This window comes from Theropithecus gelada, chromosome 6, assembly GCF_003255815.1.
Source record: "Theropithecus gelada isolate Dixy chromosome 6, Tgel_1.0, whole genome shotgun sequence".
NCBI classification, from domain to species: Eukaryota; Metazoa; Chordata; class Mammalia; order Primates; family Cercopithecidae; genus Theropithecus; species Theropithecus gelada.
Window position 1 is genome coordinate 71,743,591 of NC_037673.1, and position 21,164 is coordinate 71,764,754.

Consider the following 21,164-nt stretch of genomic DNA (forward strand, 5'->3'; position numbering starts at 1 on the left):
GATTTAGCAAAGTATATATTATAAACAAATATGTAGAATAGGTGATACATGCTGGGAGAGTGGTTGTCTGCATCACTGTAAATGTACCAAAGAGAAAGGCACTGATGCCAAGCATGGCTGTTGCAAGATACAAGTCAGAGGAAGCTCTAAAAGTGACATTTGATGTGGCTCCTGCAATCAGTAGGAATTTTCCAGGCAGACAGCAGGGGTGAGGAGGGGATATTCTAAGCAAAGTAAAGAGCCTGAGCTGAGACACAAGGGACATCACATTGACAGCGGGTGCAAGCAAGAGAAATTAATGGCATAGAACTGAAGCTGTGTTTCTCATTGCGCAGACCTGCATAAGAACCAGCTGGGGTGCTTGTTTGGATCCCAAACAAGCAGATCCCTGGGTCCCAGCCCAACCCTCCTAAGCAGGACATTTCTAGTAACAGAGGAAGGGAATGTGCATTTTCAACAATATCCTCCTCGTGAGTTTTAGCACACAAAAGTGCAGTGGAGAGGATCACTGAGCTGGACTGGGGAGCCCGTGGTTGGAAATGAGTGTGGAGAAGCAGGCGGGGCAAGGTTGCAAAGGATCTTGTACCATAGGCAGCTGTATTTGGAAGGTAGACAGAAGGGAAATAACCTGATAGTGGGCAGATTCTGGAAAAGGTGGGAAGGGGAAGAGAAAGTGCAGCTGCAGTGAAGCAAGTTTCATTATTGAGAGGTGAGTTGTGATGGTGGATGGGTGCTGAGAAACAGTGAATACTGGTGATACTGGATGCACGGGGCTCGATGATGCATGAGAACTGAGCGTGGAGTCCAGGAGGCAGAAGCTGTGAGAGACCTGAAGAGAACACTGATTCCCAGCATTCTCATTGCAGGTCTTGTGGAATCCAGTGTGGGCCCATCCCTCTGCCTGGCTGCAGCTTTACTGGGGTAAACTTGTAGGGACATGTGGTTAGTGCCAGGTGCTTTTATTAAGGATGCTGTTTTCCTAATCCTGAGGACTCATGGGAATTTTGAGAACCAACTTCTCCCATTTTTATGAGACAAGAATACAAACGCTTTAGGAAATATATGGTTATTACTTTTTTTGTGGTAATAACCATTTATAAGCTGTGAGCGTTTTCAGAAAGTATTTGATGGAGAATGCTACACTTTTATCAGAACCCCAGGGGGAACATCACTTCTTTACTCTTTTTACTCTTTTATTGTGTGCCACCTTTACTTGTCAACTTCAGGGTACATAAAGTTGCTTCCAGGTGCATAAAAAGACTACGGGAAACCCCTATAGATTAATTTTATAACAAAAAGTATATTCAAAGAGCTTATAATTGCATAGCAAAAACTAACATAAAAACAAAACACATTCATGCAGGAATAAAAAGGGGTCTCCTAAAAGTCCATTTTCACTCCTCTATTAGAAAACGAAGTTTCAAAGTATCCTCAAGCTTTCTATTACCTGTGAGTACCTCACCTATGACGTGGATGGACACTGTGACTAGTTCACAGCAAGATTTCTTCTCCTAAGCACTGTTGACATTTTAGGCTGGATACTTCTTGTTTGAAGGTGGTGAGGCTGTCCTGTGTATTACAAGATGTTTAGTAACATCCATGGCCTCTACCTACAAAATGCCAGTAGTAACCCTTCTTCCCAAGGTCATAACAATCAAAAATGTCTCCAGGCTTTACCAAATGTCTCCTGGGGTATAGTTCTCAGATTTATCAAATGAAAATACAGGACCCTTAGTTACATTTGAATTCCAAATAATTGACAAACTTTTTAGTAGAAGAATGTCCCAAATATTGCGTGGGATATACTTACACTAAAAATGAATTTTTATCAGATGTAACTGCTGGCCTGTATTTTATTCGATTGCCTTACATGGGCAGTCAACAAGATTGTTCATGTATGAAACAGGATGTGTGTGAGGTGCCTGGCACATGGTGGGTGCATTATAAATATTCAAGGAATCCGCTGCATACCTTTGAATCCACTTTACCTGTGTCACTGCTGTAGTCTGCAATTGGTACTCGAGCCTGCCTATCCTTTGCCAAAACAGTCATGAGAGTGGGTGTGAGGAGACAGAGAGCCCACATGTGAACCTGCAAGTTCTGGGAACTAGCGTTCTGGTCAAAGCTGGTTTTACCTCTACCTCTGCCGGAGGGAGCATCAATCTGCCTATGCTCGAGCACTTTGTCACTGTGGTCTCCCTGAATCAGTAGATCATTTCTGGTAAGTAGCATTCAGAGAAGTGATAGTGAATGAAACACTGCTACATTAGTCCCAGACTCAGTCACTCTGCATTTGATTTTTCCTGCACCATTGCCCTAGAAAACTGTTCACTGGAATGCAGCAGGACCAATCATGTCCACATTCGGTTGCAGCTAGGAGCTTATTTCTAAGCCAAGATGTAGTCAGCCTTTCCAGAGAGCAGAGGTGAAATTTAACTCTGGGTAGATGCCTGACATTTTGAGACAAAGGAGAAAGGGGGTGGGGAATGAAGAAAAATAGCATTTGAGTATCTCCTGCAGGGTTATAAATCTGGATGGGCAAAAGTGGATTGCATCTCTGCCAACCATTTAATTAATTCAGGCTTCTTTTAATCTCTATGATTCATACAACCTGAAGGAAACATGCTTTAAAGCTGTATTGTAGGAAGAGCCTCCTTTGAGTTACATATCAGTATATTAATTCTTGAATGTTTTATTTTTCCAGAAGAAAGTCTAATTTGTGTGTGGGGGAAGTACTAGGTTTGTTCATGAGAAAATGCATTCACTGCTTTGGGGAAAAGCCCCGTTCCTGTCTGACTGTAGTGAGATGAATCATTAGAAGTGGAATCACAGCCTAGGGGAGGAAAAACAAGAGTAAAGGATTCTGATGGCTCCCAGCAAAGCCTGAGAGTGGACTGGAGATTTGCATTTGTTTATTCTTGTTTGTGAGCCTTTGCTGATCATCTACAACTTATAAAAAGTTGCAAGTCTATGGGAAACTGTTTTGAAACAAGGTAATACAAAATGGCAGCTATGACACTACAGAAGAGTTTGGGGACATATCTAGCTGGGATGTGTATTGCGTTGGGGCAGGATGTACATTGTGTGGGGCTCAGAAGCAGATATGAAGCCTTTTACGGCTTTGTGCTGTCCACAGAAATGTGTTTCATTTTTTAATCTCTATGATTTATTTACTTATTTTTTTTTTTTTTTTTTTTTTGAGACAGGGTCTCACTCTGTCGCCCAGGGTGGAGTGCAGTGGCGCAATCTCAGCTCACTGCAGTCTCTGCCTCCCGGGTTCAAGCGATTCTCCTGCCTCACCTTCCCTAGTAGCTGGGATTACAGGCACCAACCACTGCGCTCAGCTAATTTTTGTATTTTTAGTAGAGATGGGGTTTCACCATGTTGGCCATGCTGGTCTCGAACTCCCGACCTCAGGTGATCTGCCCGCCTCGGCCTCCCACAGTGCTAAGATTACATGTGTGAGCCATCACACCTGGACTAATCTCTATGATTTTTAAAAGTGAAATTATCAGGCAAGAAGAGATGTCAAAAGGGAAAAAAAAAAGAAATAAAAATTGAACGATTCCATTTTGTATCTTCAATGGTAATTCAAGTAATCACGATTTTCTATGTTTCTTCCTCCTCAACCCCACAGTTTGAGGCTCACCAACTCCTTAACATAAGCTCTGCCAGACATTAGGGTGCCAGGAAGTACATTGACAAAGGAATATAGATGTGTCTTAATTTTATAACAGGTGTATTGTTCCATTTCCAGTAACGTGATGGGCTATGTTATTGGGACTAACTTCCCACAAAAAACAACTGAAAAGAGTTTAACATGACAAATGGGGAAAAAAAATCAGTGAGTGTATAGATGATTTGAACAACACGATTAACAAACTTGACCTAATAGATGTGTGTAGACACTGCACCCAGTACCAGTAGGGTACACATTCTTTTGGAGCACACACAGAACATTTATAAAAATGGACCACATACTGTGCTATAAAGCAAACTCCCATGTATTTCAAAAAAACTACCAAGCATGTGCTCTTATCACAGTGAAATTAAGCTAAGAAATGAGCTTTTTTAAAATTAGGGAACATAATAAATATGTTTCTAAAAAGTCCAGAGTCACATTTTCATCCACTGTACTTGGAGGGAGAGTATGAAGTCCCCTTGCTTGAGGCACAAGGACCAGAAATTAGAGCTCCCAGGTCATTGTAGTTTCATGCATTTCCCCACCCATTAGAATGGAATTTGTTTGACAAAAATGACAAAACTCTAAGGGTCATTTTGGGCCTGAGTCATGAGCTAAGCAGCTGTTTCAATTGTCAAGTGTTAAATGATTTGCTCTGGATCAGAAACTATAAGGCAAGAAATGGGGCTAGGAAAAAGAAACAGGTTAGAGAGGTCAGCAAGTTAGCAGAGGTATACAAGTGTGCCCTTTGGGCATCAGCAACAAAGAGCACCTGGGCTGACCTCTGCTGTCTTAACGCTGAAGATATTATAGCCCCCTCTGTATCCTGCTCTCCCTCTCCGCCGAGAGAAAAATCTTTCACCTAACAATGGATGCCACTAGAATTTTTGTATTGTTATCACAAAAATCTCCTAGGAATGAACAGAGAGCTTTTGTTGATCATGAGCAAGATCTTCCTGGGGCCATGTGCAAACAGCAAAAAGAAAACTTGATCTGGAAGAGAATGAGAACCAGGCAGTTGTTTGGAATACTATTGCTGGCCTTTTTGGGATTTTTACGGACAGCTACTTTGAAAAGCAGCTTGACTGAGTTGCTAATATATAGAATAAGCACCACTATTTTGCTACAAGTCCTCTACCAACTTGTGGACACTTGTCTCAGAACTAATTGCAGTTTAGAAGGTGTTTTGTTTTGTTTTGTTTTCTGTTTTGAAAGTATTTCGTTTCTTGCCGTAGATCTATACTTGAAAGAGATGTTCTTGTGGCCTTATCTGGTCAAGACACACGATCTTAGAATCAGAGAGAACTTTAGTTCTGGAATGAGCTTTAGAGGCTAGTGTTCCAACTTTCTACCCAATGTAAGAGTTGCCAAAATTTACTTTTGTTTGGTTTTCAGTCTCCTAAGACTGTATGTGTTCATAAAATCAGCATGATTGATTTGTTATTATTCATCCACAGACATCAGCTAATATAATGGTTTATATATAAATACAAAACTATACATTTCACTTTAAATAAACATTTATGTGAGTAAAATAGAGAAGGAAACTTAATGTGTGCCTATATGTGCTATAAGATAACATGAATATATACAATGTATATTTATAGACTAATGAGCTGAGTTAACATGCATTTATGATACAAGCTTCAGTTGCATTTGGTCAAAATTTGACTATCCTACAGGCTCTTTTAGTATAAATTTGCATAAAAATCTTTTACAAAAACGGATATATATATATCTTTTTTTAACTTCAGGCTGATTGACCTATGCTATCATAACATTAATACTATATTGTTATCTATATACAAAAGAAAATCCCAAAGGACCTTTGCTCAAAATACAGACACACATGCATACACGTGCACATTTCATGCTGTCAGCTTTTTTCAAACTCTTAGACTCATCATTTCTCTCACTGGAGTTTGGGAAGCACCAGGCTTGAGTCAGTCTTACATATTGGCCCCAGGAACCCTTTCTGAAAAGGTCCCGTCATTCACTCTTTGCGTATTGGGAGCACTCACAGAAGATATTCCAGAAAAAAAAAAGACCCTAAAAAAGTAAGCCCATGAATTTGTGAGTTTCAAAACCCACCAGAAAATGTGCTTCTTCGAAAGCATGGTTAGGGTCATAAGTCAAATTCAGGAAGTAGAGGCATAATGTGACTTCCTTCCACTGCTGGCTGCTCCTCTGTGCATTCCAAAGAGCAAAACCAGAGTTTGGACACAGAAATAGAGAAACTCGCAGGGAAGGTCGGCTTGTTGCTTGGGTCTGCTCTTAAAGACAGATGACTATTGGAGTTCGTTGGAATTTAACCCCTGGACTCTCTCCCTGGGACATATAATTGGCTCTCACTTCCTGAAAGCATGATTATGTGCCGCAGGCAGATCCCTGCCAATTATTTTGATTGTGATTGCTTTGTGCATCTCTGTTGGCAATAGTGTTCACAGGATTTCAGCTCGAGGAGAACGGCCGCAGCCCCAAGGATCCAAGATTAGAATATGACTGCGGCTATAGGTCAAAAGATTAAAGGTCTGTGAATATGGTTCTCTTTTTCACCCAGAGATACCAAGATAGTCTCTGGCACTTTTGCCTTGGTATCCGTAAGTGAGAACTGTATTGTCAGTGTTTAGATTGTCACAATCAGAATTCACATTCATTTAGTTTAGAAAAATATGTAAGTATTGAATAGTGGCACAATTATAATTTGATTCTTTCTCCTCTCTCTTCTCCCATCAGGGCCTGTGTCTCAGAAAATGTAAAGGCTTGCAACTCTTTGAAAAGCTTTCTCTTTTCCTTTTTGGGTAAAAAGTTATACAAGACACTACAAAATTCAAACATTAAGGAAATGTCCAAAGTGAAAATCTTCAGAATGGAGGACTATAATTTTTTTCAAAAAGTAAAAGTCCTCATGGGCTTCTACTCCCTACCCTGAGTAACCACTTTAAATAGTTTAGTGCATTTTCCTCCTAGTCACTTTCTAGATGTACTGATATGTTTTATGTATATATAGAAATGAAACCACTATTATTTAAAAGTGCTTTTTTCACTGAGCAAAGTCACTTGGACATTTTCCATGTATCTGTTTAGAAAAATCCACCTCATTCTTTCCCAATAGTTATATGATGTTCCATTGTAAGGCTATACCATAGTTTATTTAACTATCCCTCCTTCATGTGGCCCCCTCCACCTACTACTTGGCCTTTTTTTCCTTTTTCTCCTTCCTTTTTTATTGTTTTCTTTTTACAAATTGAGAAAGAGATGAAAAATCTCTGCTGGTATTAGCAACAGGAACCATCCAGCTGCATCTGGTTAAATCTTGTGGACTCACAGATGCATGACAACCTGAGTTTCCAGCCAAGGATTAATGTTTCATGCAGATTACATAGTATTTATATTTTAAACCTGTGACATGTTGAGGGGATAAAATTTTATATCTGTAGGAACAAAATCAGAAATTCATCTGATCATTGTCCTCTTCCTAGGCTTGTTGGACACTTCAAGAAATGGATTTTGGGGCCCCTTTCTAAAGAAAATTTTAGTTGGCCAGGTGCCTTGTGAGTAAAGAAGACCATAGACAAATCAATACAGGTGATTTACTTCTTAGCTTAAAAATTGATCTCACATATGATATTCAATGTTTCCATTTAGAACCTTAGACTTGTGTCTTGTACCTAAGATCTGCATTCCTACCAAAAACTATTTCATTAATAATATCACATAACTGACAATCAAATGTAGATCAGCAGGCTGGACTCAGTGACTCACACCTGTAATCCCAGCACTTTGGGAGGTCGAGGCAGGCAGATCATGAGGTCAGGAGATTGAGACCATCCTGGCTAACACAGTGAAACCCGCCTCTACTAAAAATACAAAAAATTAGCCAGACGTGGCAGCGCGCGCCTGTAGTCCCAGCTACTCAGGAAGCTGAGGCAGGAGAATGGCGTGAACCCGGGAGGCGGAGCTTGCAGTGAGCCAAGATCGCGCCACTGCACTCCAGCCTGGGCGACAGAGCGAAACTCCACCTCAAAAAAATATAGATAGATAGATAGATAGATAGATAGATAGATAGATAGATAGATAGATAAGCAAAGTAGGTGTCAAGTCCCCCAGGGGATCAGGGACAGAGCCCAGACAAGAACATGAAAGCCAGCACCCTTGTATGTGTGTCACACACTTCTGCCTTGGCACCTTGAAAGGTTTCAGTCAGGCAACTGGGGAGGCAGCTATTTTCTGCAGTCACAGAGCACATCAGCTTAAGGCTGGCAAAAAGCTTTGATTATTATGCATGACATATAATACTTTGATTAACTCCATACTGATTAGTGCTGTGCTGGAACTACTTTCTGTAATACTCTAATTGAGATCCTTCCTTGCATGGAACTTATATTATCTGTAGATAAATTCCTCTGTATGACATTTGAATGAGTATCTTAACAAAGACTATAAAGGATAATTAGAACCATCACTCATACAAGACATATTTTTTAAGACAAAAAGGTGTGGTGCCAACATAAAAGTTTCATTTAAAAGAATCCATTTTTCTAACTGCAGGTAAGTATCCAAAAGCAACAACCCAGTTTCCCAGTTGAATGTGGCTTGTTTTCCCATTCCTGTCCTTTATTCCATGTTGCTGTCTCTCCACTTTCTGGTTTTGTAGTGTAGGCTTTGTGTGGCTCTCAAATTCAAATTTAAACCACTTAAAATGGAGCTCAGAAGCGGGTCCTGAGAATTCATGGCTGTGCAGTGATGGTGGTCAGTGTTTTACCCCTTCATTCTTGTATCTATTTTTAATCCAGAGAATTGTATCATAGTTTTAGAAAGCATTTGCAGCGTCATTTCTTGAGGCCTTCGTGGTGTCTATCTCTCATTCAAGCCACAGGTTATCACCCATCAGCCTTTGACCCTGCCCCCTGCCATGGGACATGCCACAAGGCAGGAGGAGCATCCAGCACCCTTTCCAGGACTCCCTCTCAGGGCACACATGATCCTCCCACCTCAGCCTCCCAAGAAGCTGGGACTACAGGCATGCACCAGGCTAACTTTTGTATTTCTTGTAGAGACGGCGTTTTGCCATGTTGCGCAGAATGGTATTGAACTCTTGACCTCGGGTGATCCGCCCACTTCAGCCTCCCAAAGTGCTGGGATTACAGGCATAAGCTACAGCACCTGGCCTTTGTTTTTTGTTTTTGTTTTTTTTTTTTTAGACAGCATCTCACTCTTTCACCTAGTAGCTAGGACCACGGGTATGTACCAATACATCTGGCTTCTTTCTTTCTTTCTTTCTTTTTTCTTTTTTTTTTTTTTTTTAAGAGATGAAGTTTTGCTATGTTACCCAGGCTGGTCTCAGAATCCTGGCCTCAAGCAGTCCTGCTGCCTTGGCCTCCCAAAGAGCTGGGATTACAGGTGTGAGCCAACACATCTGGCCTTGTGTGTTAACATATCTGCCTTTTTAAATGGATTATAACCTCCTTGAGAGCAGGGAATCAGTCTCCATATCACAGCATTATGACAGGCACATATAGGCACTAAAGTAGGAATCAATGAACAAAAAGTAAATGAAGATATCACTAGGCATTAGGGAAACACAAAATAAAATTGTGATGAGATACCACTAGATACCTATAAGAAGGGCTAAAATTTAAGAAAAGAAACCTAACAAGTGAAGGGAAAGATGTGAAGCAGCTAGAACTCGCATACACTACTGGTGGGAATTCAAAATGGCACAACCAGTGTGCGAAATAGTTTGTTAGTCTGCTATAAAGCTAAACATGAGCTTATTATGTGACTCAACCATTCCACTCCTACATATTTGCCCAAGGAAAGTTTGGTGGCACACAGAAATGTATGAAATGTGTATAGCAACTTTATTCATAATCACCCAAAACTGCAACAAATTTAAGCATCCTTCAACTGGTGAATGAATAGACTAAATTATTCACACAATGGAATACTACAACACAATGAAAAAGAACAAACCACAGGTATGTGCAACAGTTTGCATAAATCTCAATTGTATTATGCAAAGTATAAGAACCAGACCAAGGCTGGGCATAGTGGCGCATGCTTTTTTTTCTCAGCATTTTGAGAGGCCGAGGCAGGAGGATGGCTTGAGCCTGGGAGTTCAAGACCAGTCTGGACAACATGGTGGAACTCTGTCTTTACAAAAAGCTAGCCGGGCATGGTGGCACTTGCCCATGGTCCCAGCTATTTGGGAGGCTGAGGCAGGAGAATCACCTGAGCTTTGGAAGCCAAGGCTGCAGTGCTGAGATCATGCCACTGCACTCTAGCCTGGGTGACAGAGGAGACCCCGTCTCAAAAAATAAAAAGAAAAAAAGATTCAAAAAGCTATGTACGATATGATTCCATTTATATGATATTCTGGAAAGACAAAACTATAGGGACAGACAGACAAGAGATCAGTGATTGCCAGGGGTTAGGGCTGGAGGAAGAGGTGACTCTCAAGGGGCAGCAGGAGGGAATGTTTTGAGGTGATGAAACTGTTCTGTGCCCTGATAATGATGGTGGTTACATGACTCTGCATTTGTCAAGCTCATAGCACTATATAACTAAAAGCAAATAAAGTTTTACTCTATGAAGATATAAACTTAATTTGAAAAAGTGAATCAAGGTTGTTTTGCTGTTTAGTGTAGATTCAGAAAGAAAAATAATCAAAAGAAAATCTGGGTCTGTGGTCTTGTAGCCTGCACTGATTTTGCCCATGCTCATGTACACATAGTTGTGTGTGTGTGTGTTCAACAAACATTAAAAGAACACTTCCTATGGACTAGCACTTGCTTAGGAGGTCTTGATGAGTAGGAAAAGCAGGGTTCCACTCTCTTGGTGGGAGAGGGACAGGTAATAAATATGTAAACAATATGTGAATATGACAACTTTAGATAGTGATAAGTGCTGTCAGGACAATAAATCAGGCCTACGTGATAAAGAGTGGGATTTGGTATGTGGGCCTCTCTGAAGAGACAACCTTAAGCTGAATCCTGGAAGGTACGAAGCAGGCAGCCATGCATGCAAATACTCAAGTAGAGCTGTCCAGACTGGGAAAACATCACATTCCAAGACTCCTAGGGGACAACATTGAAAACCCCCTCACTTCAAAACTCAGAAAGGCTGGCTAAAATACAACAAACATCCTTTCTATACTTCCTCATGCATGGCTGGGCTTCCAGGAAAAAAGGCTTAACCCCTAGGATGGGATTAAGCTCTATGTTCAGAGAATTGGAAGCAGGTCAATGGAACTGGCTCAAGCCAGTTAGAGGACCAGCAGAAGATGAGCTCAGATACATGAATAGGAAGCAGTTTACATAGGCCTTAGGTGCCATAGTAAGACATTTGGGTTTCATTCCAAATGTACTGGGAGCTGTGGGAGGCTTTCAAATGACAAAGTGAAGTGACCTTATTGACATTTTAAAAGGATAATGCTGGCTGCTATAGGAAGAATGGACTCTGGAGGACCAGGAGTGACAGGGATTCCAAACAGGAGCCTGTTGCTGAAGGTCAGGGGAAGGTCCACGTCGCCCAGAACCTGTGCAGTGCCATGGAGATAGGGAGAAGTGAATGGCTTTGAGGTATATTTTAGAGCTGGAACTTGCTGATGGATTGAACATTGGGGGTTGTGAGGGAAAAAGAAGATGAGAATGAGGTCTCGGTTTTTGACATGTGTATCTGGGGTCTGACAGTGCTGAAATGGGGAAGGGTAAGAGAGCAACAAGAGTTTTCCTTGGGAGTGTGGCAGGAAACCAAAATTCCATTTTAGACATGGTAACTTTGAGACACCCACTAGGCATCTCTGTGAAGATGTAAGTAGGCAGGTCAAGGTATATTTCTGGAGCTCTGGGAAGAGAAAAGAATGTATTTCAGAGACAGTGGCATGCAGATGGCACTTACAGTCATGGCGATAGATTAGTCCCCCTAGAAAGGGCCTATGGGCAGAGGAGATGACTAATGACCAAGATTTGGAGTGTGCCAACCTTTGGGGGCCAGTCAGAGGAGCCAGCTAAGGAAACTGAAGGAAAGTTGGTGAGGTGGGAACGAAACTAGTACATAGTGATGAGGAAGCCAAGGGAAAAAAGTTTTACAAAAGACAGTGGAATGGACAGCTATACAGAATGATTTAGAGAGTTTGACTGGAGTGAAAACAGAGAAGCAACCATTAAATATGACAAAGACTGGTGACTTTGGTAAGCTCAGTTTCTGTGGAATTTGGGGACAGCCTGTTTGGGGTGAGAATACTGGGGGAGAAAGTGGAGACTGGCTATAGACCATCCTTTTGAAGTTTTACGGTAAAGGGGAACTGAGGAACAGCAGTGCAGCTGGAGAAGCCTGTGGGAGAGGGGGAAGGGCTCTTTCTCAGGTGTCAGATAGAGATGTGCTGATAGAATGACCCATCAAATCAAGTGAGAGAACATGACGATGATGGTTGGAGAGGGGCAGATACTTACAGGAGTTCTGTCCTTGAGGGAAAGAGAAGGATGAGCTCCACCACCCATGTGAGCAGGGTGGCCTTAGCTAGGCACATGGATGGCTCATCTGTTGTAACCAAAGGAAAGAGAGAGAGATGGAACAGGGGCAGGTGGGTGAATAGAATCAGGAATGAGAAGATGAGATGTACGTAGTTCTCTCTGTGTTTATTTCCTCTAAGAAATAGGAAGTGAGGTCAAGTGCCAGGAGTGGAGCTGGCTGCTGGAGATTTGACGAGAAATGGAAAAAGGTATAAAATTGTTTTGGAGACTGGGGGAAATAAGCATATTACAAACAAATGGAGAGAGAAATGAGTGGACAACACACCCTTTAGAGAGAGAGAGACACCACCAGCATGTATGTGTTTATATGTGTGTGTCACACACGCATATGCACACATGCTAAGCAATGAGGGAGAGAAGGACCTCAACAGCAACAAGCAGGCTAAATTTCAGCTGTTCGATGGAAGAATCTCCACTGGAATGAACGATTCTAAGCTGAGCAGAGCTGGACCGCTCTGCCAGCTCTCATCAGTTAGCTCTCTTCTGGGTTTCCATTGTGGTCCAGTTCCTTGGGAGGCTGAAAACGGCCCAACTGGAATCGTGTTGCAATCAGTCACTCCACCAGCTGATACGATGTTCCAGAGCAATAAGAGTGAAGAACAAAATTCCCAAGACCAGCTGTCAAGACGGAGCCTGGCGTCCTTAGAGAGGCTTCTGGAGAAGTCCAAGCAAAAGCAGGGAGCCTGCCTGGCGCTGCCCCGGCAGCCTCGTGGCCGGCTCCGAGGTGGCCTGGCTGCTTTCCCCATGGGGGGCCTGGTAGGCAGGCGGCAGGGGCTGCCACGTGCAGGACCTGCCCGGGTGTGGGGATGTAGGGTCCGCTGGCCCAGAGCAGGCTCATCCTGCCAGGCCTGGATCCAAGCACAATCTCAGCTTTTGGAGCCAGCAGTTGCAGCCAGGCCGAATTCAGCTGTTCTAACCCAAGTTCAGCCGACAGGTGAGGGTCGGCTGTGTTCCCGGTGTTGAGAGCGCCGCGGGGTGCGCGGCAGGGTCTGAGCCCGCCGGGATGACAGGATCCCGGCGATGCGGCCCAACAGGAAGCCAAGCACAGGGAGGCAGAAACGAGAAACTGTATCTCAGCCCAAGTTCTGAGTCAGTCGGCCCCGGGCCAGGTTAAGTAACTTAGGACTTGCAAAACCTAAAAAAACTGAAGCAGTAGAGAATTACCTTATACAGATGGCAAGATATGGACAACTAAGTGAGAAGGTTGATACCTTCTCAGAACTAGGTTTAATAGAAATCCTTAAAAAAAGTAAATCAGCAAACAGAAAAGACAACAACAGTGAAATTCAACAGAAGAAAAGTAATGGACTCTGATGAAGATGACGATTATTGAGCTAAAAGTGTTCATAGACTAGAACTTAATGGAACGATTCTAGGACAGAAGTTAAGATCTGATTAAAAATTTGTTTATTGTTTATATGGCTTTTAAAAAAATAAACTTGTTATGCAAAGTAAAAAAAAAAAAAAAAGGCAGGGAGCCTGACGTTTTATAGAGAATGCTACAGTTCTCCAACTTAACTTCTATCAGCCAAGTTAGCAGTAAACCTTTAACTGTAAGAAGTGTATTGGTTTCTGTTGCTGCTGTAACAAATCACTGTGAGCATATTGGCTTTAAATAACACAGATTTATTGTCCGACAGTTCTAGAGATCGAAAGTTTAAATGGGTTGGCAGGGCTTCTAGAGTCTCCTTCTGGAGGCTCTAGGAGAGATTGTGTCCTTGTCTTTTCCAGCTTCTACCAGCCACCTGCATTCCCTAGTTTGTGACCCACTCCTCTATCTTCAAAGCCAGCAGCACAGCATCTTCAAATCTCTCTCCAAACTGCTTCCCTCAACCCATCTCCCTTTCTCAGTGTGACTCTCCTGCCTCCCTCTTTTCCTTCTAGGGACATTTGTATTTACATTGAGCCGAACTGTATAATATAAAATAATCTCTTTATCTCAAGATCCTTAACATTTGCAAAGCCCCTTGGCATTAAGGTAACATATTCACAGGTTAGGATGAGGACGTCTTCAGGGATGAGGGAATATTATTCTACCGTAAGAAGCTTCCTGCTGTATCCATTGTAGCAACTTTCTCTTTGGTTAAATCACTTCATCCTGTTTGCCTTTGAAAACTTTACCTTCTGAACTAATTGATGTTCTGTGTGAGAAACACGTGAGGGGAGAAGAAAAGGCACACACACAATACCTTTAAGGGTAAACAAGCTTTATCCCACATAAATGGCAATGCAGATATAATAAGCAAATTGATATAATAAGCAAACGATATAATAAGCAGATTGATATAATAAGCAGATTGCAACGGGAAGGGGAGAAGGGAAGAGATTTACATTCACAAGACTATGGAGGATTCACCCCCAGACTGGGAAGCAACAGCCTGGGCTCCAGAGTCGGCCACTGATCCATGTACAGACAAGGAGAGGTCTCATGAAGCTTCGGCGCACTCTGGGACCCTAACTCTTTTTGTAACAAGTTGTTTGGCATGAGGCCCAGTCACGAGAGCCCTTTGCGACTGGGCTCAAGGAACACAAAAAAGTCAACCTGTTTTTGTGATTGTCTATTGTTTTTCAATAACTAATGTATAGGAATTGATTGAAATAGAGATTTCTCCGAAACAGTGCTGGATGAATGCCTCAAGGGGCTCACACAACCTGTTCTGGGACTTGGTGACCATTGTTTCTGTCCATATTCAATTGAGTTCAAATTTAATATTTAACTTTTCCTCCACAATTGATTAGAACAGTGGCACCAGAGGCTAGCACAGTGGCTCACACCTGTAATCCCAGCACTTTGAGAGGCCGAGGTGGGCAGATCACTTGAGGTCAGGAGTTCGAGACCAGTCTGGCCAACATAGTGAAACCCCGTCTCTACTAAAAATTCAAAAAAAAAAAAAAAATAGCCAGGCGTGGTGGCATGCACCTGTAATCCCAGAGTTACTCAGGAGGCTGAGGCATGAGAATCACATGAACTCAGGAGGCAAAGATTACAGTGAGCCGAGATCGTGCCACTGCACTCTAGCCTGAGTAACAGAGTGAGACTCTATCTCAAAAAAACAAAACAAAGCAAAACAAAAACAAGGCTGGGAGCAGTGGCTCAGGCCTGTAATCCCAGCACTTTGGGAGGCTGAGGTGGGCGGATCACAAGATCAGGAGATCGAGACCATCCTGGCCAACATGGTGAAACCCCCTGTCTACTAAAAATACAAAAATTAGCTGGGCATGGTGGCGTGCACCTGTAGTCCCAGCTAATTGGGAGGCTGAGGCAGGAGAATTGCTTGAACCCAGGAGCTGAGATTGTACGACTGCACTCCAGCCTAGCAATAGAGTGAGACTCCGTCTCAAAACAAAAACAAAAACAAAAGAACAGTGGTACCAGAGACCTTCCCTTCTCTTGCCTTCACTGTTTCCCCCTATACTTTATGAAATGTGCTGTGGCCTGAAATTTAAAACATTGCATTTGCTTAACTCAGCCACCTAAAGCTTTTATTTTTTCTTTCAGTCCCTTAAAGTAATAGGATTTAAAGCTTTTAAAAAGAAGTTCTTTATATGAAGCTCTGAGATCAAATGTGAAGTGAACAAGTTGTTTTCTCTGATCCATCATAGGGTTTTTTCTGCATTTTGGATATGTGAGAGTTTTGAACTTCTGCTACATAAAACATCATAGCAATCATACACCCTACAGTTTATGATATAATTAATATGATAATATATTATCTTCATATATTAAATTCCCAGAAAGATTCTATTAGTCTAAGATTAATATAGCATGTCATTGATGTTTACATCATTTGTCACAAATTCAGCATTTAAGAATGAGTAAGCGTGCACACACATGAGGCTGTGTGTGGCTGTAAGATTCTGTTTCAAATCCTGGCAGGAAAGACTAATGTGTAACTTCAGCTCTGTAGCCTTGAGGAAGTTACATCACCTTCAGAATCTCACTTGGCTCCCAGGTAAACAATGAGTAATTATACAGGTCTCCTGGAGATAGGATGTATACTATCTGATTGTTGTTCACAAAAAGGCATATAAATTCCAAGCATTGCTAGAGATTAAAATTTCACCTCACATAATTCATCTATGCCTTTATAAATCTGCTCTCTGTTTTCAATTAGATGGGATATGCCTCATTATTTCTCATTTAGAACCAGCCATTTGAATGAATTTTATATTCGTTTGAATGAATATAAAATGGTTTGCTTTCAGCCATTTTATATTCATTCAAATATTAGCTTTCTTTTAGTTCTTGAAAGGATTTCTGTTTGTCTCCCATTATGCTTATTTTTATAATATATAAAATTTTTTCTTTTCATAATATGTAGAAGTTAAAGTGTTCTATTTAGAAATGTAAAATTCTGCGGATCTATCGCATGAGGTGGATGAGGAGACATGCAGCAACCGCCAATTCCTAATAATTGTGCTGGTCAGGGTGCCAGCAGGAAGCTAGTGACACCCTCAAAAGGGGCCGTGGAAAGGAGTTTAATGAAGGGACTCTTAATAAAGATGTGGAAACTGTTCAGAGAAAGCAATAAGGAATAATAAAGCACCCTGGATCCACCTATGCCTCAAAGAGCAACAGGAGGGACAGGTAGCCAGACCCTGACAAGAGCTGTGGCTGCTGTGGACAAAGGCCCACGAAATGAGAGCACCGACTTCCAGACCTCTAGCCAGGCAGGGGGAAGGCAGAAGGGAGGCAAGGGAAATAAATATCCCAACCCTCCTTCACTTTGTTCTCTTGCCTTCCTTCCTTTATTCAAACTTAGCTATACAAGCCAGCGGGCAACGGAGCCAGTTGATGCAGTCCATAGAGAGCCATTCCCTAGCACACAGCAGAGTGGGAAAGAGTGGAGAGTGATCTGGAAGAGCAAACAAAAGATAACTAGTACAGTGGTCTATTGGAAAGAGCATCCCAAATTTACATTGGCCTTTGGGGTTTGGTACATACATACCTGCACCCCCATACTTAGGCCTTGACCCCTTTAGTTCCAAGCACCTTTCTTCTCAGCTCTGCCATTATGGGTCTTAAAGTTGAGCTGGCCACCATGGATGATGCCCAGATCAGCTCACTGCTCTGTGGATAGTAAGACTTGACTAATAAGTCGATGGCTTGGGCACCCTGGGTGACGTTCCCATCCCAGGAGGCTGTCTAGGAGGAGCTCTCCCTCACTCTCCCTGTCCTCCTTTTCCAGGTTGGAGCTTCAGCATGGGATCAGCCTACCAGTTTCACAGTTGGCGTGTGTTTGTCATCGTCTGTGCACTCCCCTGTGTCTCCTCCGTGGTGGCCCTCACGTTCATGCCTGAAAGCCCACGATTCTTGTTGGAGGTAACAGTTATTATTGCAGATACTCAGGCAGCCCACCTCTATTGGAAAAAGTTCCATGTTAATTTTAGGAAAGCACATTTGCCTATTTGAGAGGTACATTTTCCCTTCCTATTATGGAATGATGGAGGGTTTGGTTTCATGGAGACCTGCTTTCAACAACCAACATGTTAAAAAGCTGCCTCGTGGCTAGAAAACACTCATATTTCTCCTTAAGCAAATAACTTGACTCAATGGAGAAAACATGATTTATTGTTTTATAGTGAAATTTTACCATCTAGAGATACTATTTCTAGTTATAACCACATTATTTGAACTGCTCAGGTATTCAGTGATATCCAAATAGTCTGTGTGTTCCAATGGGATGTACTGAGATACATTTGCACAATTACACCTCATTTGATCTGACAATGCAAGATGGCTATTGGAAAATCAGGGACAGTAAGTGTGTCACTCCTAGCGCTTCACTGTCCTCTCTCATTTCTTAGGTTGGAAAACATGATGAAGCTTGGATGATTCTGAAGTTAATTCATGACACCAACATGAGAGCCCGGGGTCAGCCTGAGAAGGTCTTCACGGTGAGTCTTCTCCTCAGAGAATCCTCAACACGAGGGATTGGGACATGTTTAATGTCAAGGGAAAAATTGTAAATATTTTAGGCTTTGCAAGTCGTATAGTCTTTGACACAGCTACTCAACTCTGCCATTGTCGTGCAAAAGCAGCCATAGGCAATGTTAAAACAAATGGGATGACTGTGTGTCAATAAAACTTTATTTACAGAGACAGGCGGAGGGCTGTGTTTGGCCCATAGGTTGCCAACCTCGCTTATGCCTATCTAGGACTCAAGGGCTCTGTGGTTGATTAAATGATAACACCAACCCAAGAGATGGGGTTAAGGTGGAAAGACTGCATTTTCATCACAGACTTATTCTCTGACTCAAAGGCTCAGTACCTGAGGACAAGAGATTCTTGGTGTAGGGACTGCCAGCTGATTCTCCTTGACCTGCTACCAGAAGAGAGCCAGCCTCTGCAGGGCCATTTCCTCCACTCGGCCAGGTCACACCTTTTCAAATGACACTCAGCCCCCACAAAGGTATACACTCACAGCAGCCCCATAACATTTTCTCTAAGACGTCAGAGAGACATCTTAGAGAGGTATGCCTCTATTAAGACCACCTTGAGGCCTGTAACAGACCTTGGAATACATAGTAAATTGTAAAATTATTTATTGAAAACAAAAAAATACAGTATCGAATAAGTGAGAAAATAATTACACTAAGGATCAAAGCAATGTAACTGAACATAAAACTAATCTCTGGGTTTCCTGATATATTAGTCCATTTTCACGCTGCTGATAAAGACATACCCAAGACTGGGCAATTTATAAAGGAAAAAGATTTAATTGACTCACAGTTCAGCATGGCTGGGAAGCCTCAGGAAACTTCTGCTCATTGCAGAAGGGGAAGCAAACACGTCCTTCTTCACATGGCAGCAACAAGGAGAAATGCTGAGCAAAAGGAAGAAAACCCCCTTGTAAAACCGTCAGATCTCATTGGAACTCACTGACTATCATGAGAACAGCAGCATGGGGGTAACTGTCTCCATGATTCAATTACCTCCCACTGGGTCCCTCCCACAACACATAGGGATTATGGGAACTACAATTCAAGATGAGATCTGGGTGGGGACATGGCCAAACTGTATCACCTGACAACCAAAGCAAAGGATAAATTTAATGAATTATATCATTATTGATATAAAGCAAATGGCAGTATATTCGCTTTTCAGGAAAGGCCAATTTTATTTTGTTCTAATTTGTGAAAAGTTTATTCATAGGCCTTATTATAAGGGATATTGAACAATATAATGTACATTATTTTCAATAATACTTTTACATAAAGGCAGACATTTCACACATGGCCATTTCTTAGGTTAATAATTAATCAGAATTTGGTAAAGGAAGGTAGCTATATAGGAAGCCAGAGAAAGGTAATCCAAGAATGTGGCTTCAACTTGATATAGCTTGACATGAACGTAAGGTATAAAAGAATCATAGATACAGTTCCAAAAATATATATTTCATTTTATTATACATGCATGCACATGGGCACACACATACATAACACACACCCCAGTTTCACATTCTAGCAGCTTCCCATTGCTCTCAGGATAAAGAAGAAACCCTCCCTCTGGACACTAAGGCCCTCCCAGTCTCCTTCCTGCCTGCTGTCTGGTTCCCCTCTCTCTGCAGCTACGTTCATCCCTCAACTCCTCGCACTCGACATTTGACTTATTATACAGCACTGCCATGGTGCTGCTGTTTGCTTTGCATGGAACATTCCTCCATTTCTAGTTACAAAGCTGATTCTCCATGGGGAAAGCTAGTATAAATTAATTTAAATTGGTTGTGTGAAATGGTTTGGAAGGAACAATGGTTTAAAATCTTTCGATATATGCAGTCATATAATTAGACTAAAAATGGCCGAGTGTAGTGGCTCACACCTGTAATCCCAGCACTTTGGGAGGCCGAGGTGGGCGGATCACAAGGTCAGGAGATCGAGACCATCCTGGGCAACATGATGAAACCCCATCTCTGCTAAAAATACAAAAATTAACTGGGTGTGGTGGCATGTACCTATAATCCCAGCTACTCAGGAGGCTGAGGCAGGAGAATGGCTTGAACCCAGGAAGCGGAGATTGCAGTAAGCCAAGATGGTGCCACTGCACTCTAGCCTGGCTATAAAGCGAGACTCCGTCTCAGAAAAACAAACAAACAAAAAAATAGACTAAAAATGTTTTGTCTACAATAGGTTGGAGGGACGAACCATAAGATGTAAATGGGAACATACATAAGATCTTCAGTGACTTATACATAACATCAATTACAGTTCTTAAAACACACGAAATCACTTCTGATTAAGTAGTCCCCTGCTATCTCATTTATTCATTTCATTTTATTTAGGAAATGAATTTTTCATAATGTAAAGATAGACTGCAATTTGGTCTCTATCCAAATTATCACAGATTCTTAATTAGCAAAATTTTCTCTGCAGTGTAATGCAGAAATGAAGATAAGTAATGGATATCCTCAATTAAGGCCTGGAAGCTGTTGAGGACTCTTCTTTTGAGTAGATGTATAAGAGAGGGAAAAAATTTTAACTTAAAGGATCATAAGGCTGGAAGAATCTTGAGACATTATCTGGGTATACAACATCACTTAACTCTTCTCAGCCAGATGAAGAGAAACCCTTTATTGACCAGACCTTCTGAGAAGGTGTCTCTGTAGGGCCTCATTGCCCTACTTACCTGCCTTTTCTTCCAAAAGGGTTGAGTTACCAAGTCCACTAATGGCAATCTGTGTTAATGTTGTTATACGAAGGTTAGAAGAGAATAAGATGGAGATACTCCAAAAGTGACTGATAATTTCAGTCATTTATATGTGACTTTCAAAAAGTTGTTACATGATTCTCCCATGGCAAATTTATCTTTTTATTTTTTGAATCTACAGTATAGCAAAATTGCATGTCTTTACTAAGGTCTCCTTTTTTTTTCTTTTTTTCTTTTTTTTTTTTTTTTTTTTTGAGACAGGGTCTCATTCTCTTGCCTAGGCTGGAGTGCAGTGGTG

At 41.8% G+C, this 21,164-nt stretch overlaps 1 protein-coding gene across 2 annotated transcripts in view; it reads left to right on the top strand.

Moving 5' to 3' along the window:
- SV2C (synaptic vesicle glycoprotein 2C) overlaps positions 1 to 21,164 on the top strand; it is a 272,270-nt gene that overhangs the window by 185,054 nt on the left and 66,052 nt on the right. For both annotated transcript variants that reach the window (XM_025388314.1, XM_025388313.1), the window contains exons 5-6: positions 17,409 to 17,542; positions 18,028 to 18,117. In XM_025388314.1, coding sequence (XP_025244099.1) covers positions 17,409 to 17,542; positions 18,028 to 18,117 — 224 coding nt within the window. The remainder of the gene's footprint in view (positions 1 to 17,408; positions 17,543 to 18,027; positions 18,118 to 21,164) is intronic.